Source organism: Ischnura elegans, chromosome 9 (genome assembly GCF_921293095.1).
Source record: "Ischnura elegans chromosome 9, ioIscEleg1.1, whole genome shotgun sequence".
In the NCBI taxonomy this organism is placed as follows: Eukaryota; Metazoa; Arthropoda; class Insecta; order Odonata; family Coenagrionidae; genus Ischnura; species Ischnura elegans.
Window position 1 is genome coordinate 74,151,041 of NC_060254.1, and position 23,149 is coordinate 74,174,189.

The window sequence follows — 23,149 nt, forward strand, 5'->3', positions numbered from 1 at the left end:
TTGGTTGCAAACCATGTTGGCGCAGGGTTCTCCGCACCTCCTTTTAAAGTGCCATCAGACAACTCTCGCCGGCTGGACTGTAGACTATTAACTGAATGTTGCGAGGCACTCAACAATTTGATGTAAATAAGAACTATTCACGGCACCAGGATATTCAGGTAATACTGGAAACAAAAAGACGAACTGGCTAAGGCCGGGACTGAACGGAATCCAACTGGCCCAGAACCATTTGTGCCAGTTGAACCCTCAACAGGGATGGCCGCAATCAAATTATGGGGATTTACCCAACACTTAAAGATCTGGAAAGAAGTACTTGGGTTACAAAAAGCTAAACTCCTTACTGGAAAATCTTGTCCTAGACTTGGATGAAGACTTCTCCTAATGAACAGAAGTCTACTTCGAACGTTAGTAGGCCTACTTACTGGCCACTATCATGTAATAATACATCTGCACCTACTGGGAGTAAAAGACTCGGATAAGTGCAGATAGTGCGAGATGTGAGAAGAAACGACAGCCCATCTAACATTTGAGAGCCCTGCATGAGGATCTCAGTATTGACATTTGATCTCAAACATGAGGTCTCGATATTGACACTTGGGCTAACCTTTTATAGAGCCCAGGGAGATACGAGATCTTCCCATTGAGGACCTATTGGCCTTCACTAAGGACCCTTAGATCTTACTACAGGAGTGTTCGAAAACCAGGGTTCAGATTTCAATCAAATTTCGTGGTGTTGTAGTCTATCGGGAGCTGTCCACGTATCACCTCCCATGCGGGGTTATGTAACCAGTAGTGTAAACATAAAATCCCGTAAAACATTTACAGGTCAGTGATAATTGAAACAGCAATAGTATTTTTTCACACTTTTTTATTCTTCCTCGACCGGTTTCAATGCTTACGCATCATTATCAAGAGCTGTCCAACCTAAGGAGCAGCAAGCCTGGTATTTCTATTGAGGGTAGGTGTAGGTGGGGTACAATATAGAAGCAGGAATGGGGGAGGGGTTAAGATTGGGTACTCATTTGCGGGATGTCTATTTAGGGTCATCGGAAAAGGTTTTCAAGGGAGGAGGAGTGACTCTTGCATTAAAAGAAATTGTTGTACCCCACCTACACATACCCTCAATATAAATACCAGGCTTGCTGCTCCTTAGGTTGGACAGCTCTTGATAATGATGCGTAAGCATTGAAACCAGTCAAGGAAGAATAAAAAAGTATGGAAAAATACTACCACTGTTTCAATTATCACTATCCATGGACTTCCACAAAGTCAACTCGTCAACAATCAGTTTGATTTACAGGTCAAATGGGCGTTAATCAAGAATGAGCCATAACCTGGTGGTTATGATGTTCGACTCCTTTCCGGAGGTCCCAGGACCAATTCTTGGATGTAGCCCTTTTCTTTCACAGTTTGTTTATACTTTTCATTTCTAAATGTATATTTTACCTGTAAATGTTTAACTGCATTTTTTGTTTAAACTATTGGTGATGTAACCCTATAAGAGGGGTATAACCATGGACAGCTCCTGATAGACTACAACACTAAAAGTTTGATTGAAATCCCACACCTGGTTTTTGGACAATCTCCTCGTTACTGGGCTCAAGAGATACAATAAATTAAAGCCATACAATGAATGGTAAGATACTTACAGCATGCGCAGCTGACCTCGAGAACGGCACCATAACCTGAGGCCTGGGTTGCATCGACGGTGGCACACCCGAGCCACCTCTGTCCCTCCCTTCGTTCCGCTGCAACCCCGATGACACGGCAGCCCTTGCGTAGCCTGCAAAAGCACTACTGCTGCCACTACCGCTTTTCTCTCCCGCAGAATTCCCAAAATTGTCTGCGCTAGAGTTCGTATGGGTGTTTGACGGTATGGGCGAAGACGTCGAAGTGGAAGAGGGGGACGGGGATGGGAGGAAACCCGACGGCCTCTGAGCCTGGGGAGGCACGGGCGGAGACGGAGTCCTCTCCCCACCTGCCCTTCTTCTGTACAAAGGAACCGACGATCCGGGCTGACGCGACAGGATGGGGGGGGGAACGGGGGGGAGAGTGAGGCCTTCCGTCGACCACCGACGAGCCCGGCATGTTGGGCTGGGGCATCATCGGGATATCACTGAGGGAGGGGATGTGAGGGGGATTGTCCAGGTTGACTCGAGACGATGACTCGCCCAGACCCAGATTAGGTGGGAGTCGTAACGAAAGATCGAATGCAGAGACGGACGTTGGGGGACCGGAGAGGTTCAACTCTGGATCCGAGGGAGCCAACGCAGCAGCCATCGCTCCGTGGCCCACTTCAGTGGCACCACCATACCAGCTGTGACGCTTCTCTGGAGGAGTTGCTGGCATCGGCACGGCGATTCTCGACAGATGATTCATCTATTGAAAGAAAAGGAGCTCTGAGTCAGAAAAAATTACAGACCTTCAATTTTAAATAATATTTCAAGCTGAGGTTTGTGAGAAAATGTAAGACTATACCTTGTTGATTAACGACTGCAAAACTAAACTTAAAATCTACTTTTTATTAATAACCTGTAAAATACTGTGATTCCTTAAGGTATACTATACTCTTAAATGGTGATTCAATCTCACAGACAATTTCCTCCATAAGTGGTTTATTTTTTGACCTGACTAATACTGACTTGAACCATACAGTCACACAATTAACTAAGATCACAATAGTAAGCATGCTCAAAGTTCACTTTCCTTTCACGTGCACGTAGGATATAATTGGTACAAAAATGTGGTGTGTAAATTTCCTTCCCAATTCCCATCAAAAAACCGCAGGAAAATAATTTGCCCACCCTGAACTGAAACTTCATATGCCTCTGCTGGTCATCAATATTGCACTAAGAAATCAAAAAATGGCCAGTATATTTTTTAAGAGAAGAAAGCAAGTACTCATCAATAGAGACAATAAGATATTAAAAAGATAAGTGTCTAGGAGAACAATTCCACTGGCATGTAACTTTTATCATTCCACCATTTTGTAGATTGAAAAAGGAATTAATCACCATGATATTGAAAAATTGGCAAAGTTTAAGGTTTAAGTTAAGAATCCTGACCAGGCCAGTTTTTTCTTATGTTGATTTTCCAAATATCATAGTTCACATTTTTGTAATTAACTCCATATCAAATGTAATTAAATCATTAAATAAATAAAAATGTGTATCAAATGAAAGCCTCTGATATTAATTCAACACACATCATAATAGACAAAATCACCCCCTACCAAAAGGCTTATGACACAAAGCAAAATGGTTATCGCACTGCAAATTCAAAATCAATAAGAAGACACTTGACTACCACTAGGTTATGAATATTTCAAATAATCCATTTATGTATTGTAAAATTCCATGGCTGATTACTTTTTAAACAATATGTATAAGTATTATAACTATAATATGTGGTCTTGTGCAACGCGTCCAGAGACTGATTAATTAAGTTAAATAATTATATGTTATGATACTTCCTGGAGTTTAGGTCAACATATTTTATGAAAACAAGGGCACTAAGGGCAAAACAATATCACCATCAGGGCTTAACATTGTCATTTAAGTCCTGATGATGATTTAAAATAAATCGAAACGTTGGCTATAACTTGTTTTCATAAAATAAGTTGACCTAAACTCCAGGAAATATCATAACATGTATTAAACGAGGTCAATATAAGATGAGAAAAAAAAGTTAAATATTTATATTCGTTGGATATGGAGGTAGAAGTTAAATTAAGCATTCTTCACAAGAACTCGAACCAAAGTGACCTCACCTGAGATGGGTGAAGAAATTGTTGGGCATGTATATGGGCAGGTAGGTTAGGACCTGCTTCATGCAAGTTGCGCACACCAGCTGCCACAGGAGATGGTGGGCGCATACGAAGGTCATCTGGAGCTCCAGGAAAAGGGTTGATCTGTCCCCCATTACCTGCGACCGCTAAAACAAAGACAGATCTCAATCAACATTTTTTCATTATACTTTAGCCTTCCTACCACAGAAGCAAATGAATTCTTTTTGCTGTCTTTTGTATCTAATTAGACTTGCTCTACATGTTACCATGCGGATACCTAAAACCAATTAAGTCCTACTCTTATCATTATCTTTGAAAAATTAAACCCTTAATAACACTGGACAAATATTCAACTGCATGATGAGTAAAAGAATTTTCATACTAATTGAGAGAATTTTCTTGTTGTCCAAATGGAGTAATAGGCAACCCGTGATAACATAAGGTCATGAAATATAATTTTTGAATATGAAATTTTCCACTAATGAAAACAGCAAGATAAAATATAAGAAGCAATGTTCACACAAAAGCTAGTCCATGTATTAATGGATCATTTCTGTGAGGAATTAAACAATGTCTAAAACGAGAGACTCATCGTTTTAACATAAAAATAGATTAGAACAACAGGAAACTATAGACCACAACTAATTAAAATTTGAGAGAAATAAATCTTTCAATCACGTAAAGATAAAACAATTTGTTTACACTAGCTGTGTGATAAATAATGAAGTGAACATTTACAAAATAACCTTCTATTATTTTTACAAGCATGCTCTGCCACATTGTGCCTTCCACTGATAACTTCATTTACAGGGCCACTATGGCAAACCAGACTCCACTATACTTAAAAAAGTTTTCACCAAGTTCCAGGTAGCTGCCTTGAACATCTTTCTTGACAGACAGTGCTTGAATATGTAACTAGTTGAACTGAAACTCGCTTTGCAAAAATTAAATGAACTGATTTACAAGAAATGTTCTGTATGTTCCACAACATCTTGCCACACCACAGATGCACCATCAACTACCCTCATGTGGAGGGAACTTTTCTCACTTAATGGGTTTTTAACAATCTGAATAGGGAAGCGAGCTCTTACTGCTCAAGACATTTTAATAAAAGGTAGCACTCCAATACACCCATAAACAATTTAACTTTCCAGGGTGCAGAAAAAAAGACACGGACATTAAATTACTCATGCTACCTCCCAGTGTCCCATTTCGGAGTGTTTTTCCACTTAGTAAGATGTCACTATTCGATCTCTACCTCACTGCCTGCAATTGGCTATCTTCCCGCAATATCTCCCCCCTGATAAAACAGCAGCACTACTTGGTTCATTCCATACCACCTCCTAGTAGCCCTCAATGCAAGAGCTTTCTCCTCTCATTAAGACGGCAACAATTATTCATTCTCTCATATGCAGTTTCCAGTTGCAGTTTCACGAGAAGTGAGAGATTCTTCACAAGACACCACTGGTCATAAAAACACACAGAATGAATGGCAATCGCCACAACTCAACCAAAGAAAGACGAAGGAAAAAAAAAGGTGAAAATACACAAATATATGTATTTTAGTCACTATGAGACCTTTTCCAGCATGCCAAAGGAAATTTTTTACTTCAAATGGAGAGCTTGAGCGAGAGAAGATAGACATCAATATATCTATCCCTTCTGACCTTTAATAAACTGCTTTACAGGGTTCTCCTGCAATGCAATCAGGGAGGTTTTTAAAAAAAAATCATACCAAGTCCGAGATCGGAAGCGAGGAAGAAGTCGATCGGTGATGTCCCCGAGTGCGACGTGGCCACGGCGGCAGCGGCTGCAGCCCTCGCTTGCTGCTTTTGCAGCTGGATGTGCTGCAGTTGCTGTTGCTGCTGCAGCTGGTGCAGTTGCTGCTGCTGTAGGATCTGCTGCTGCTGTTGCTGCTGCAGCAACTGTTGCTGCATCTGATGCTGGATTTGCTGCTGCTGTTGTTGCTGCTGTTGGAGCTGTTGTTGGTGGTGGTTTAGCTGCTGGAGTTGCTGCTGGTGACTCAACTGCTGTTGGTGCCTCTGCTGCTGCTGCTGTTGCTGCTGGAGGGCTATGTGGTTGGGCAAGGCGCTCAGCGGGGGTGGACCACCGAGGTTCGGATGTCCGAGGTGCTGTTGTGGTTGGGGTGGCTGCTGCTGTTGCGGGGGCTGGGGTGGGGGTGCTGCAGGAGGCGGGGGAGCCTGGGGAGAGGGCTGGGGTGGAGGGGAGTACCGCTGCTGCTCGGGAGGACGATTGGGAGCACCAGCAGCAATACCACTGGCGGCACCTACATTCCCATTGTTTATCCCCATCCTTCTCATTAGTTCGACGAACCTGCAAAGCCATCCAAACGACCCATTAGATAACACACTACATTTACATATCAAGTTCTCAGGCTTCACTTGGTGGAACCACATATCTAGCTATTATATTTAGCTATAACTTGTAGGTATTACATTTTTCTTCCTGTCAGTATGGTTGCCAAACCTAGTGAATTTTATCGGTGAGCCTAGTAAACCTAGTGAGCTAAGGAGCTAGTATACTTGTAATTTGAGGGGCTGAGAAGCCAAGGGGTACAAGTGATTTTTTTTACTAAACAGAGTTAGGAACAGAAATTAGGTAAAGAAAACAAAACAAGATCAACTAGATACTTAGTAGTACCATTGGTTTTCCACTCAATGTCAGCACAGAACAGAGACATACTCGTATCCCTTTGCCACAAAGTTTTTGTATATTTGTTTCACCACAGGTGATTCAAACATTTACATTTTTCATAAAACCATACTAAATTTCAGTGAATCGACCTACTAAAGGCATAAAAATATAATGAAAATTCAAAAAAAGTTAAATAACTGTCTCACCTTGTAGCAGCTTCACTGCCAACGGTTTCACGAAGCTGGTAGTAACATTCCAACTGCTTAGCCCTCGACTCCACTAGTTCGTTATGAGGTTGAGGAGGAAGCAACAGACGATAGGGGGCTGGCGGTTGGGCAAAAGGCCCTCCAGAGGGAGGCGACCTTTGCAGGGGTTGAGGAATGGGAGCCGGCGACGACGATGGGGGAGAGAAGGCAGGAGGTCCAAATTCGTTTGGTCTCGGTACTTGTCTCCTTTGGATTTGCATTGGGTCTGGTGGCACATCACCACCACCACCACCTCCTCCTCCGATCCCTCCCCATCCCCCACCCACATCCCCCATTCTCGGAACACTTTCCCTCTCGACAGGTGGCGGAGGAGGTCGGACTTGCGGCGTCGGTTGCACCGGCCTCTCCGGAAAATGAACGTTGTGCAGAAACTGAATCTGAGCTCCCCCGACCCGGTCCTCCCTCGGTCTCTGCACATCACCACTGCCGGTGTTCGCACCACTAGTGCCACTGACACCACTGGCACCAGCGGTGCTACTACGTGAAGAACTTTCACCCTCCTCCGTAAATGCACTGGAGTCCTCTCCAAAGTTGAGCATTCCCCTCGCAACGGGACCCCCCGCGTGACGATTGGACTCTGTTGCCGGCTCCACTGACGGTGGAGACCAGCCAGAGCCCACGCCGGAACCATGACCGGCAGGATGGGATGGTGGAAACGGGGGTGTGGGTCCGTTTGGCATGATTGGGGCTGAGCCAACGCCCTGCTGTCCTTGCCTCCGGAACGGATACTGGTGCATCTGGGGGTTTTGCTGTTGCCTCCTGTTGAAACGCGGTCCGGACACGGGGTTTTGCCCGGCACCCGGTAGAAACCCTTCAGGTGATGGGGCGGTCGCTCCGGGACCTCCACCGACTAAGAATCCACCCACGTTGGCATTGGGGGGAAAGTTACCGGGGATCGCACCGATACTACCACTGTTGGCAATCGGTGGAGGGGGATTCCCTAAGCCAAACACAGCACCAATTTCCGGTGGTATACCGGTCGGGTTGGGAGGAGCGTTCAGGCCTTGGTTCCCGTGGCGCCCTGAAACGGGGGATGGATCACTACGCCCGACGAGTGGGCCTCGTATGTGAGGTGGCTGGAAAGCCGGTGGCTGATGAGGATGGTGACTCGTTCCATGATGCTGCTGAATTCCTGAGGGAAACTGATGATGCTGATTTGGCTGATGATGCGGGAATATATGAGGTGGAAAGTTCTGCAAAGAATGATGAAAAAATTAAAAATAGAGCTATTAAAAATATAGCTTATGCATACTTAAGGTTATTGATATGCACTTAAGTCATTGACAATTTTTTATTTCAGTAAGCAGGGCGTTGAGAAGTCAAATCAAAAGTGAAAAATACCCACTCAATTCCACATTTGCAAAACTCGAGCAGTATTTTTTCTCCTTTATTCATCTTATCACTATATATGTGAGTTAAAGCCAGGAGCCAAGCCCTTAACTCCCATTGAATTTTAAAATCTACACATAAATATAATCCACGCAGTGCAAGAACCCACATGGTAATGGATCCCACACCCTTAATGAGAGAAGTTGGTAAACCTGTGGCTTAGGTGCCCTGCCCAACAAAACCAATGTTTGGATTGAATCATTGAGTAAGTGAGAATATTTAAACATGACTGTAAATGCTATCACAGAACTACAGACTCATACAGTGACAGGAGTATGGAAAGAGCATGGTCAACTGACATAGCACTTTTCACACCATAGCTGCATGCAAGGAAACCAATTTCCCAACTGACAAGTCCTACTAGAAAGACCTTACCTAACAAGTTGCATATCTCATTCAACTTATGCCTAGAGAGCTAGTCAAGGTAAAATGGACAGGGATATATATAGAGTATGTATATCAACAAACTTGTTGGTGATGAGGCTGCTGCTGTTGATGATGCTGATGACCAGGTCCCATTCGTTGCTGCATTGCCTGACGTTGAATCTGCTGTTGAAGCTGAAGCTGCTGTTGGATTTGTTGATGCCTTGGAACAAATTCCGGGGCCAATGGATTGAGGACGTAAGTACGACGTGTCTCCACCCCATCCAGCTGAGAACGTAGCGAGGCCCAAGTAACTCCAAAAAGACTGTTGTTGGCATGGCAGATCTCTAAAAAACGCTCCCAGACTTTCCTGCAGGGAAAAAACAAACCAGGGTCAGACAAAGAGCGATGTAAGAAACTGCAAGGAATGTAGTTTATACAAGAATAGAAGTGCTTAAAATTACAAAAGTTACTTCATAATATTTAATCCTCTTTTCATTGCATTGCCTTAATTTGCTGAAGCAACATATTCGAGGAACTATTGAGCAATGGTCATCGAAGAAGGAATATAGAAAGATTTACAAGAATGAAGAGTTCTGCAGAGAAAGGGAGACCATAGAAAAGGTGGAATTTTCAGGAGCTTTATTTCAAGTCACTTATTTACAAAATTTCGTTTATATCACCTGAGCACAAATATTTTTTACTAAAACGGGCAATTTTTATTTATTATTCTAACTATTAATTTATTTAAAAACAACTATTTATTTTTCTGACATTTTTAAACACACATCATATATGCACATACAATTAGATTGATTCATATGTTAAAAGTAACTTTCCAATGCACCAGGGTAAAAAAAAATTGAGAGGGGAAATTTAAGTCTTGCCACTGGAAGGCATGGTGTTCTCCATGCGATACATGACCTGAAGTCCTCAATTGGGAGCAATAAATTAGGAAATATGAAGCTGATGCTCTCAATCCAGAAATAGCATAAACATGTCAATCTCAAATAATGTAGGATGCTTTCTAATTTCATGCAGTTTTCATACTACAGGTGTCACAGTAATAAATGCACTCCCCACCTAATTCCTCCCTGCAGCAAAACGTATATCATGGATCATTAAAAATTTTGTTAGCACGAATAAAGAGAAATTATTACACTTTGGAGATAGGAAAGCCATTGGGGACTTAGAGAAAAGGTGCAAAATGCAGAAAAAATTGTAAATTGCGGGGAAATAAAGGCAAGTTAACAAAAATGTGAAGAAACGTTACTGAGTAATCCTTACTTACAAAATGCAGTTTAAATGAAAGATAGATCTTATTCAATTAATTTGACACAAGGTTTCTTATATTAAATACACCAGAGGATGAAGTTCGCCATGAAAAAATATTTGACTTAGCTGGGATTCGAACCTGGATTTCCTGATTGCCGGTCAGGCGTGTTAACCAGTTACACCACAAAGCCATCTTCTCAGAGCGAACTTCACGAAAATGGCTTGGTGGTGTAACTGGTTCGCACACCTGACCGGCAATCGGGAGATCTGGGTTCGAATCCCTGCTAGGTCAAATATTTTTTCATGGCAAACTTCATCCTTTGGTGTATTTAACTTTGCACCTGTGCGCGTGACTGCGTACAAAGTCACTTGATCCCAGGGTTGATTGATTTAAATCACTTTGATTTAAATCATCATTTAAATCATGATTTAAATCACGATTTAAATCACTTGATTTTTATTTAAAAAAAATCAGGTGATTTAAATCATAATGTGATCTTTATGTTTGATTTTTAAAGAGTCAAGAAAAGGAAGCTGTAGTGAATAATTTTGATTTTTATTTCTTAATACAATGAAACGACAGTTATCAGCACAATGGTGGCTCTTAAATAGAAATGATACTGTAGGAATGCATGTAACATGAAAATTAAAAAAAAATGGCTTTGGTTAGAATACTAGTGTATACGTTGAAAAAAATTGTTTTCTGATTTCACTTCTAAGCGTAGGCACCATACAAAGTTGCAATTACAGAATTTTTCTAAACGTCATATGCTTTAGAACCGCATAATGTAGCACATTTGATACTTCCAATGGCAATTTTATATTATGCTGGTGTAATTTTTAATTTGATACCATTGGCATTTCCATAGTTCCTTCCCCTGATTGACTAAATGTTGTATTAAGTTTAGAGTATGTTGCCTCTCATTGTTTCTGCAAACGATCATTCTCCAATGTGCTGCCCAAATGGTTAGTTTTGCAAATAACTGAATTTTTGATGAATGGAGAATCATAAAAATCTCATTTAAATCAATAAAATCCGATTTAAATCAATAAAATCCGATTTAAATCAATAAAAACCGATTTAAATCAATAAAATATGATTTAAATAAAAAAAATCAACAAAAATGATTTTTTTGAAAAAAAAAATCATGATTTTTATCAACCCTGCTTGATCCTGCAGTACTTTTGCTTATATTACCCTAAAGACAACAAATATGCACATGCATCACCAGCATTTGATGGATAAGCAACATCTAACATACCTGCATTTTCCAATGGAGCACAACGCAACAGGATCTCCAACAACAGCAACTAAACTCTGAGCTCTAGTAATGGCAGTGTTGAGTAGCTTGGAATTGGAAAGGAAACCAAAGTCTACACCCTCCCCTGGAACAGCACTACGTGGGCCTGATGAATTGTTCGAACTACTGTCAGCCGTGCTGGATTGACAAGTTCGTCTTGTCCTCACAGTGCTCAAAAAGATGGCTCTAAACTGTTTTCCTGAAAAATATAAAATGATTTTCTTATAACAAAAACAATATAACTGAAACAGTTTAACTGAAACTTTTTAACACTACAAAAGTAAACAATGCACCATATCTTAAATGCGAAGAAACCAAGCAAACAAAATTACTTTACCATATGGATGGATCATGTTACAATTATGCCAATGATATTTTCCTAAACATAAATATCTATGTTTTATACCTTTGAATACGCAAAGGGGGTATGTATTAAAAAGTCATCCACAAACACTTTGGAATTCATGCATCATAATTTTTAAATTTTGCAATATATTTCTTCTATTTGCTCTTTGATTCGATATTTCAAAATAAAGCTTTATTTTGGCAGCACCACTAGCAATACAGAGAGAACAAAAACAAGCAAATAAATAAGGGCAATCACATGAACTAATGAAAACACAATGAGGCACTGAGGCATCATTAATTTTCCGTCAGTATATTTCCAGGGAAAAATCCAATATTCTCACAAATTCATAAGTATTTACCCATGGCATGAACATGATATGTATTCATAATAATCTAAATCTAAATTAAAATAATTACACAAAATGAGAGAAGTCATAGTTTTGCTTCATAGCGAGTCCATGATGAGGATTACTAGTGGAGACCTTACACTCACAATCATTGTTATGGAATGGCTACAAAGAGAATATTTTGCTTTTCCTGAGACAACAAGATCTACAATGCACCACACTATACTGTACCCTCTTAAAACATAGCTACCATCTTCCTGGCCCCCTCGAATTCGTTACATGGAGGTTTTACTATCGTTCTAAAATTATGCGCACAGGGCATGTGGCAGAGCTTCACGATTTGTAGTACAGTGGGTGTTTTAAATGGACCTCTGCATGGACCAAACTGTAACAACATTTTTTCTGTTGGGACCAAGGTTTACGCTTGTTGTTACATAAGATACAAAATTTAGTAACTTATTTTACCACAGGCTAGGAAAAGCATTTGGTGAGTACCATGACTTTAGTTGGTATTAACAATGTTGGCGACAACAGGAGCCTGCTGTATTGATTTCAGGTGACCGGTTAGTGGCCCCACTTGATGGTCAGCTACTACTTCAAAAGAATGAGAGATCACCAGAAAATTCTGGAAGCATATTCTAGACATTTCCATAGCATTGCATAAGCAGTTGACTCTCTTCTCTTGGGTCAGTTCATGATCCACAAGACTTGAGCTAAAAAACCTCCCTTGAGGTTCTACCAATCATTACTGGATGACACTCCTCAGATTACATTATAAAACAAAATCATACCTCAATTAATGACATCCTTTAAATGGTACATAATAAAAGGCAGCACTAAAAAAAGGCTACAAGTTACCAGGAAAAGAAAAATAGGACCATATACAGCTAATCTTACCCTGTACATTCAGCACCCTTTCAACAGAAATGCCTCCGAGACGTCTCTTCCTCAGCTCAGATCGAATTCGGAATACTTGGTCAGCATATGGAGTCATGATTCCTATACTATGTTCATCTAACCGACCCCAACTTGTTGGCCACCGCCGACGAAGCTCGCTGACTCTCTCCACAACTTCATAGACCTAAAAAAAAATACACCAGAAATTAGTGAACTGATATCTTTATGTATGTATCCTACAGCAGAAAAAATATACACTTAACTTGATGCTTCTGGTCTTACAAAGAAAAAAACCTTATACAAACATATTAAGCACATAAATTTATCAAATTTTTTATTTACATTTGATGTTGATCAAAATGTGAGACATGTGAGAATTTATTCATTGCACAGTACATGAAAAATTTTAAAATTTCTCAAATCATGTAATCACAGCACATGAATTAACCTACCTCGGAATTATTATAAAAGGCAGTGCTATTTGTGTCCTGAACATCCTCACCACTGGTCGTGAAAAATGTTAACGGATAAAATCTGTCATGACGTGGCTGCTTCCCACTGCTTATGAGTTTCTGTTCATAAAAGAGCTCTGATGTGAACTATAAAAAAAAATCACATGGAATCAGGATTAGCAAAAGCGTACACTTAGAAAAAAAGGAATCAACATGATGAAATAAAATATTGATGAGATGAAGATTTTGAATAAGAAAAAAAAGGATGAATTTATAAAATCACAAATTCATGCAATTCCAATAATAAATACTATAAATTTAACAAGAAAGTTATACTCCACAAAATACGTATTGGCATTAATTTCATACACTCAAATGTAATATCCAAGTTATTTTATAATGCGCTCTCAGACTATGAGGAAAGAAATTAAATCAAGACCCATCACTTGAGTTTCAACAGTGTATACAAATAGACACCACATTTTCCAACACAAGGTAATTGTTCAATTAATGCACAGTCAAAATATTATGAAAATTTAATTTTAATACATACAAAAACAGTTTGAGTATTTAAAAAAATGCCTTTCCTCCTACATTGTACACATTTGTAAAATTTCATACACAGAAGAGCCTCCATTATAAGTCATTTGCTTAACCTTTGCTACCAGTTTTAAATGCCAATGATGGCCCTTCCCTGCTTTGCTGTGGAAGCTTTTTTTTCCCTAGACCATAAGAAAGCACAAGGTGTTTACAGGTTAACCGTCATTCTTTGGATAATCTATCACTTCCTTTATCCATCCTCCTGAATCGTACACTCTCCTATTTCCTACCCTCCCTTTCTTAGCCTTCCCCACCACAAAAAATCTAATTTTTAAATGGAATAAGTGCAAAGCATGCAAAAGGAGAAAAACACCAAAATCAAATTAAAAAAAAAAAATAGTTAAGAAAATGATCATGAATGAATAATTCATCCCTTTCAATTAACCACTTGGGCACTTCCTTTCCTTAAATAAAAAAAACAGTCCCTACTGATTCGAGTTAAAACAACCACAGCAATGTATTATGCATGCAGGTATTTTAAATGGAATAGGTAATGTACTACTGATAACTGCAACTGCTGCCGGAAATATTTTTCAGAGAAGGGGTTCTTCATTTGGAGGACCACTTACGACTGCCTTCTAAAAATTTAGAAGTGACTGGAGGTTTGCACAGCTGAACCTTTCCTGGTCGCTTCCATTCAGTTAAGTCTTCATGCAAGTTACTAACAAAAGCTACTTTTTTTTAGCTTACCTGAATGATAGCCTCGTGTGCTCGGTAGTTTTCACACAGAAGAATCTTGCACGGAAAAGTGGGAGGATAATGATCATACAACCTCTCCAATAATGACACGTGCAAATTTCTCTCCTTGGCAAAAGATGAGAACAGCTCTGGACTTAACTATGGGAAAATAATAGAACAACGGTCGATGAGAAATGAGACACCAGGTGAATGAAATAAAACAATAGAAACAAGAAATATGGGAAATAAAATCAGTCGGAGAATTCAACGGAAAACTTACCTGCATGTGATCACCAGCAAGGACAACTCTTGTTGCATCTGTTGCCAGTGCTAAAGGCATGATTGCTTCACATTCCATAGCTTGTGCAGCTTCATCGAGGAGGATATGAGTAAAATGCCCTACAAAGGAATATAATATCACAATTGATCACTACCTTATCCAGTACCAAAGGCTTGAGTGAAATGAATTTGAAATTCAAACAAAAATGAGAGGAAGAATTGAACAGGTGTAACTACATAAAATTCATATCTGAACATAAATTATCTCATAAATGTGAAAAGAACACAGAATACAGAGTTACATGCAAGGCAGCCACCAAAATATTGATTATAAGACATTAAAATTTAGGATTTTATCGCAATTTTTGCTTCTTAGATAGCTAAAGACTAAAATGATAAAATGGGTAAGCAGACATCATGCATGACGTATCAAAGACCATTCCATCCTTTGCTGCATTTCACAAAGTGATTCCCCCAGATAAGGGTGATAATTATATCTGATTTAAATGTAAAACTAATGGTCTTCAAGTTCAGAAATTCAACAGAGGAAAAACTGTATGCCTTGACCATGATTCACACTCAAATCTCCTGGATATCGAGAATTTACTTGATCCAAATTCAAATCCCAGTCAAGGTAACTGATTTTTCCTCAGTAGAATTTTCATACTTAATGTGCTTTAGGAGTTGACTCTGTGAAGAATGAATCAACTGATTTTCAATAAAGAAAAATAGATCAAACCATAGAACCTCACCTTTCGGCAGACCAAGAGAGGCCAGGTACATGGAGATTGACAGAGTTACAACAATTACTCTATGCTTGACAACGTCCTCTAACGTGGGAACACGAAATGTTCTCACCCCTCCGCTTGTCTCAATGAGGCAATACTGCAGGCATGGGAAAAAGATAATATTTCCAAATATAGGAGAGCATAAACATAAAAATACACCCGGATTAAGTGAGTTTACAGCATATGCAAAATATTTATGAGATCATACCTGTTGCACAACTTGATGTACAGTGGCAACCCACCGCTTGTGATAGTATATCCTCAAAGGCCTAGCCTCATCGTGGCCAGCCTCAACGTAAGGATGCAGGTAGTCCTTTATATACAAATCTGCCGCACTGTAAAACAAAGATATCAATCAAGAGATGACATAAAATCAATAAATTCCTTCCAATTTCATAAAAAAATCAAGGCAACAAATGGAAATATAATAGACAGTCTATCTATCTATTGTTATAAAAGAGGATGTCTGTTTTCCGTCTGCTATGCGTCTCCATACGGCTTCACAGATTGCAATCATAGTTAGTACGAAGGTGCATCTCATGCTCCTGAGCCCCATAAGTGCGACTTCTAGCTACCTATGATGCATCTCTTGGGTCATTTTCTCATTACAAACTGTCACGTTACGTCATACAACTTCAGCAGTTGAACATCCTGCCGGTTCGGAAAACACATCTTGACATGCTCAAAGGGAAAACATATTTCCAAGAATATAACACCTACCCTTACCAAAAAATTCTACTATGCAAACATGAATTACTAGTTCCAGGCTTTCCGTTTCTCAGGGTACTATCCTTCCCAAGCAATGCCGGGTGGCCGGCTAGTTAACAATAAGTGACCCACATGACTCCATTTAAATGAAAGGAATTTTGAAGAGTATTGAAGAATAAGGGACAATTTACAAGAGATGAAACCTGTGTAAAATGGATAACATACACATGTAAAGGATCAAAATAAATTAGAGACAACCTACTTCGTAGAAACAAAGAAAGAACTTTGAGTGAGACCAACTACTATTAAGTAGGAAATGTTTTTCATAACTCCCAGCCGGTTAGGAAGAAATACACGTTACCATATTTAATGGATAGTGTATTCAACATAAAAGATAACTTGCAACTCTACCTGATCACCCCACTTAGCGGATAACAATTGACATCATCACAAGTAAAAAATTCTAAGATTGGTTTGACACAGCTCTCCATTCTGGTCATCTATCCACTAGCCTTCTCCTAGTGGCTCTTTCACATTCTTAATAACCTGTCCTTTGTAACTCATTCGGGGCTGTCCCTTGCTATTTTTCCCTTTCACCTGTCCTTCTACCATTGTTTACATTAGGTAACCAGTCCTCATAATGTGGCCAACTAACTTGTCCCATCATCTCTGTAAGCTTTTTAAAATACTTCTTTTCTCCAACTCTTCTCAGCACTTCCAATTTGCTAACTAAGTCAATCCATTTTATCTTCATCATTCTTCGTTAGCACCACATTCAAAATGCTTCCAGTAAAGTTTAAATGAGTGCTAGTAAATCTCAAAAAATCTCTCATAGGGTGAACTTATTACAGCTGTCATACATTGGAAATTTTCATTTAATCAGAACAAATGGTAGAAAGAAAGCAAGCAGAGGTGGCATCCATCTGACAGCACATGCAAGTCAAAAATAATTATTTTTGAACGTTTGGTGGCGTATAGTGATTTAGTTGTCCTTCACCAGAAGAGTGGATTTTATGAAATTTCTTTTGCAATGTGAATTCCACCCTTAATGCCTGTTTACACGGTACATACGGGTTAATGTCTAAATGTATGAACGCGAAAATGAACGCCAAAATGAACCGTGTAACCACCCAACTTGTGTGAATGCATGCACAGAAAATAGAACCAGTTCTAATTTGGTTCATGCATTCCTACATGTTCTGTTCCGGTCCACAAAAATCATTCATGCAAACAGACATTAACTCGTATGTGTTAATGTCTCGTGTAAACAGGCCTTTAGAAGCCAATTCCATCAAACCAATGCTGGCTGGCATTGTGTGGCCTAAACCTAACTTGCCACAATTGCTACATATACCAGGTGACCTCAGGCAATAGATGTTACCTGACATGTATCCCAAACAAAATCAACTACCCTCCCAATGAGCCACACTCATAGCGACAGAATTCAACTTTACAGATGAAATAAATCACTAAATTCAATACTAATTTCCGAAAAAAACTTGACAACCGACCACTAATTGCACTTACCTATTTGAATGGGTACAAACTAAGACTCTAGTGTCAGACTGGAGGAGGAGCTGCTTAATTGCTTGTGCAAGGGTGTAGGTTTTGCCTGTGCCGAAAGGACCTGTAAAGAAGAGAGAAATGAATTAGTAAATATTTTTATGACTGAAAACATGGACCTGATTGCTAAAATTATTATAATTCATGAATAGAAGTGGATACATGATCCCTAAACATTGCTAAATTTTGTAATCTTTACTCTGCCTTAAATTGGAACCAAGAACCAAATAAAATGGTTAACTTTTGAAAATTGTATAATTTTGTTACCACTCCGATGGAGTATCCAGTAAAGACCCTTGACTGAAACCAGAGCTCCAATCTTTGCGAAGAACAAAATGAGGATTAAATGATAGGTGAATAGGCATCCTTGAATGAATAAAATTTGAGATATTCGGGATATAATTTTGAGTAGACGAGGCATTTCGGCATGAACCAGTTTTTTTGTGGAGCGTAGGTCTAAGCATGCATTCCTGTCCAAAGTGCACTCTCAATTCCATCTGTCGCCATCCTCCAAAACTTTTAACGATGAGTATGAAAACCACCTTCTGTTTGACCTCATTTGTAATTGCTAAATTTCATAAAAAGCTTTCCTATCTTTTTAAATAAAAATTTCGTCAGGAATGCAGAAAACTGTTCGTGATTGATAAATTTTGTTGAGTAAATTTTTGCAATATTGCGGCTACATAGTATTTTCTACCAATGATATCTTGAAAATAAAGGCACATTGGATGCTTAAGCTTGTTTCTCTAGAAATGTTGGTTGCCATGGTGTTTTGGTATATATTTCCTGAGTCACCATCAGTATTTTTTTCATCAGTTGTATATTATTGATTCATGTCACGTAGAAATATCATTAAAATGAATCTTAAATAAATTTCCCTCTATTTTGAAGTGATTTGGCTAAGTGACCACTATGGTCATGGTCCATGCCATAATAATCTCTCCCCCTAACCATTGGTGCCAGAAATACCCTGGGATTCAGTCACACTGTGGCCTGTCACTATGATGGCCATGGCGAGGCAGGAAGTTTCATTGTCAGTTATGCTTACTAGTGCAGCTACAGAATATGATGGAGGCAGCTGTCGGAGGTAAATTTTTAAAATTTCATTTTCTATAATGCTGCAAAGTTTGAACACAATCTGGAGATGGCACTTGGGTACTCTCCCAAGTGAGTAGTGACAGGTCTATTCCAAAATTTTAATGATTACCATATTTCCGATTCTGACACGTCGATTCTGATTCTATCAATACTCATTCCGTCAATTCTGATGCCATCGATTCCAAGAAAAATATCACTTAATTCCAGGCAACAAGACAAAACTCGTCAATAATGGCTACTGTGTGAAATAATGAGCAAACAAAGCATCACGCGTATCATCCCTACGTAATTAAAATATGTATCACCATTAAATTTCATAACCCAACTTATGCATCTTTAACGTCACTACAGTACACTATCACTTCATATCTCGTCACAGTACTACGGCATGCAAGAAACGGACATTACGCTGATTTGAATGTGTTTTGTTTTTTTCTATTACCTGACGCAAAAATTCAAATGACCACTAGAAGCACAGTCGTATATAAATTCACGGTTTGAAGTACTACTGGAATCATGAGTCGATTTTTCACTTTTGTAGATACTCATTTTCGATTTCGATTCTTGGCATAGAATCGAGGAATCGAATCGACACATCACTACTAGTAAGAGGAGGACATTCAGGTTAAGCCAATTGAGGAACTCACCGATAATGAGAATGGGAGGTAGAGGGAGATTGACTGGAGTCGTGATGGCTACCACAGCCTCTCTCTGCTTGGGATTCAGGCGTGAGTCAAGGGTCTCGTTCCATTGCCTGGAGAAAAAGAGAGAAGTCAAGTTCACTAACTGAAAGTAGCCACATCAAGGATGCCCTAGAGAAAGAGAGAAAGAAAAACACAATGAATTAGACTAGCTTCAATATTTCCCTTTATAATTGCCAACGCTGATCAAAACTTTTCTACATAATCTACGAGGGTTCCCCAGTAAGTAATGCATCACAATTTTTTTCCCAGCCAACAACAATGGTGTGAATGCAAAACGTCACACGTGCATTATCTGAAGTTTCATGGATGCACACACAAAATTTCTGGCTCCTATGACAGATAACGTAGCCATAGGGCCTTTTCAAAATGGCATCTGTAAGTGATATGCTCTGCAAGCAATGTGCTGTCTTTGAATTTCTCACAGCAGAGAAATAAACTGTAGGAAATATTCAAAAACGTTTGTGCAAAGTCTATGGAGTATTTGCTGTCAATAGGCGTACACTTAGTTGCTGGGCTCAGATAATGAGGTCATCAGACGATGGTTCAGCGATGCTTCAAGATTTGCAGCTGTCAAGGATGGCAATGGAATCCCTAGGTAGATCGAGGTTCCACTGTATACCATTATACTCGCACGCTCCGCGCGCTCGTTAAGGGGCTCCGCCCCTTAAAAACCCCGGTTCTGGCTTCGCCGTCTACATTTGTGGTCGCTCGAACACTTTTAAAGTTTGAATAATCTCACCTCAGCTAGGGGCCGGCTTCGCCGGCCAGGGGGTAGGGAGGCGCCCCACTCATTCGTCGAAACGGCTTCGCCGTTCCTCGCTGAAGGGCGGCTTCGCCGCCCAGGGGTTGAGTGTGAGTTGAGATGGGGGAGTCTACAGCGGCTGCGCCGCTTGAACTTCGGGGCGGCTTCGCCGCCCGAGGGTTAGTGAAGCTCCCCCTCGCCTACGCCAGTTACTCTTCGGAACGGCTTCGCCGAGGAGCCCCCCGCGGCTGCTGCACCTAGTCCTCATTAATGCTCTTCTCCACCGAGAGGGGTGCTCAGGGGGATTTGGGGGTTTTAATGTGTTATGCATGCGGTCACCAATCGTCCACAGTGATCACGTAGCGATGATTGTAAAGGGTAGTGCAATGCGGAGCAATAGTGGCGACAAGTACCCATAAAAGAAGACTTAATGGCAAGTTTTTCATTTTTTGCGGGGGGTTCCAACGGAATACCGGGGGTTTTGTACTTGTGTTAAACCAGTGGTCACAAATCGTTCTCATAAATTCCGTGCCGATAAGTCCTAGGGGTCCGGAACAGTGGTCTGACCATTCTTTTACCTGGAGAGGCGATTTATTAGAATTTTTTGGGAGGTTTCACGGGGTTATCGGGGTTTTTAATGAGTGGTAGGGGTACCGGTTAAAGTGTGACGAAAACTATTCGGAAAGGCGACTATAAATTTTTTTATTTTTTTTTCGGCGATGTTCCAGGAGGTAATCGGGGGTTTTCTGGTATTTTTCCCGTATGGTTTATGGTGGCTCGCCCTCACCAAATATTCCGGATCTAGAGCTCAGAGGGGACGGGTAGTGCGGCGTAATGTTTGCGAGAAGTTCCCAAATAGGAGACTAAATGACACATTTTACGTTTGGGGGGGATTTCAAGGGGATACCGGGGGTTTAAATGTGTGTACTCCTGGCGGTCACCATCCATTCACATAAATTCCGTGGGGATGCGTCGTTGGGGCGGTGGAATAGGCACGAAAAGTACCCAAAAAGTAGACTTATATGCAAAATTTTATTTTTGGGGGGTGTATGTGGGTTTGCCGGGGGTTTTTAGATTTTTACTGCCAGCGGTCATCAATCGTCCACATCAATTCCGTAGCGATGAGTGGTAAGGATTGGAAAAGCGGCGGATTTGTGAGGAAAAGTACCCGAAAAGGCTACTTATATGCAAATTTTATTTTTTTTTGGGTTTCGGGGGGTTTAAAGATGACGATACTATGTGGTCACATTCATTTACTGTCATATCTAAAAGAAGTAGGCCCTATGACATCCATAGTCCTATGACATCCATGACATTTCGAGAGTAATACAATAAAAAGTAAATCTCTCCCCAGAAAAATTAGTAGTTCCCGCCATTTTTATTTTTTCGCGGTTATATCGATTAAATTATGTATTAAATATTTATGTTTTCTGAAATAAAATGCATAGTTCTATGTAACTACAATGTTTGAAAGAAATCGGTCGGGTTAAAATTGACAAAACCTTGTGTTAATCTTTTGGAAATCGTAATTTTCGGTGGTTTTCGGAATATTTTAATTTTTTTCCGAGTAACCAAGGACGACGAAAGAAAATTATTACCTACATTTCGTAGACAATGTTATGAGCATATATAATAATCATTTTCGTTGTCCTACTCACAAAATAAGGCCAACGGCAGTGGAAAATATGAAATATTTTCCGAGAAATCGATTTTTGGACGCCATTTTGAAAGCGTTTTACTTAGAAATTAACTTCAAAAATTACATAAGTAGGTGGCGACATTTATAAGCTTTCAATATATATGACAACGTTCCGTGTGACGGAAATGTTTCGCCTGTGTAACGATAAATAGTAAACAAACTCCCGGGAGAAATGGGAAGTGTCCGCCATTTTTAATTTTTTGCTGGTTTATTGATGGCAATATTGTAAAAATGTTTACATTTTTTGAAAGCAAATGCCTAGCTTTATGTATATAGTAAGTCTTAACGAAATCGGTCGTGAAAAACTGGACGAAATCTTGTGTTAATCATTTGGAAATTGTACTTTTTGGTGATTTTTGGCATATTTTAATTTTTTTCTCGACAACCAAAGGTGACAAAGACAAATTGTTGCCTAGGTAAAATGGAAAATTATGTAAGCATATATAATAATCATTTTTGTTATCATCCACTTCAAAATAAGTCGACGGGAGCGGAAGGAATGAAATTATTTTCGAAAAACCAATTTTTGGACGCCATTTTGGCTGTCAAATTCTTTAAAAGATACAAATAACATTAAATAATTACGTGCTCACGTTAATTACCTTTCAAAGCGTGCATAAAACATTCACATAGCACGTACCGTTCGCGCGCAGTAAAATAAAAACCGAAAGACGGTCCCCGGAAAAAGCGCGATTTCGGCCATTTTGTCGTCCTAGCGACGACACGTGGTGGAAACTTCCGGTTTTCGGATTTTTCCTCCGGATCATTTCGGGTTCCCCGCACGCGTGCCAAATTTCAGCTCTCCAGCACTTCTAGAAGTGGTCGGGAATTTGTATCCATCAGTGAGTCAGTCACCACGAGGGCTGTATATAGATAGGATTCATATATTCATCAAGGGAAATAGAAACTTAGTAAGAAATAAGAAGCTTAAAGAAATAATATGCTTTGTGCAATGCTAGTATTCGAGGTATTCGAATATTCAAGCAACGATTTAATATTCGAATTCGATATTCGAGTTTGAGAAATCTGCTATTCGACCCATCTCTAGTTTTGACCCTAAGTAGTCTTGTCTCTGATTGTGTTTCGACCCTGAGTTTAGCTCCCCAGGTTTAAACCCATTTTGTATTGTTTCTGAATTTTGCTCCCAGGAATTGAAATTTTTCTGGTTTTGACTTCCGTTTAGTTTAGACTGCCATCCCTGATCAGAACA

At 39.8% G+C, this 23,149-nt stretch overlaps 1 protein-coding gene across 5 annotated transcripts in view; it reads right to left on the bottom strand.

The window, feature by feature from the left end:
• The window catches only part of LOC124164929 (probable helicase with zinc finger domain), a 55,870-nt gene that overhangs the window by 3,382 nt on the left and 29,339 nt on the right, over positions 1 to 23,149 (bottom strand). For all 5 annotated transcript variants that reach the window (XM_046542166.1, XM_046542164.1, XM_046542165.1 and 2 more), the window contains 14 exons: positions 19,442 to 19,548; positions 17,661 to 17,760; positions 15,634 to 15,760; positions 15,390 to 15,522; positions 14,639 to 14,757; positions 14,371 to 14,517; positions 13,081 to 13,227; positions 12,629 to 12,812; positions 10,998 to 11,235; positions 8,566 to 8,830; positions 6,649 to 7,901; positions 5,523 to 6,121; positions 3,770 to 3,933; positions 1,650 to 2,379 (listed from right to left, as the gene is read on the bottom strand). In XM_046542166.1, coding sequence (XP_046398122.1) covers positions 1,849 to 2,379; positions 3,770 to 3,933; positions 5,523 to 6,121; positions 6,649 to 7,901; positions 8,566 to 8,830; positions 10,998 to 11,235; positions 12,629 to 12,812; positions 13,081 to 13,227; positions 14,371 to 14,517; positions 14,639 to 14,757; positions 15,390 to 15,522; positions 15,634 to 15,760; positions 17,661 to 17,760; positions 19,442 to 19,548 — 4,114 coding nt within the window. In that variant the 3' untranslated portion in view covers positions 1,650 to 1,848. The remainder of the gene's footprint in view (positions 1 to 1,649; positions 2,380 to 3,769; positions 3,934 to 5,522; positions 6,122 to 6,648; positions 7,902 to 8,565; positions 8,831 to 10,997; positions 11,236 to 12,628; positions 12,813 to 13,080; positions 13,228 to 14,370; positions 14,518 to 14,638; positions 14,758 to 15,389; positions 15,523 to 15,633; positions 15,761 to 17,660; positions 17,761 to 19,441; positions 19,549 to 23,149) is intronic.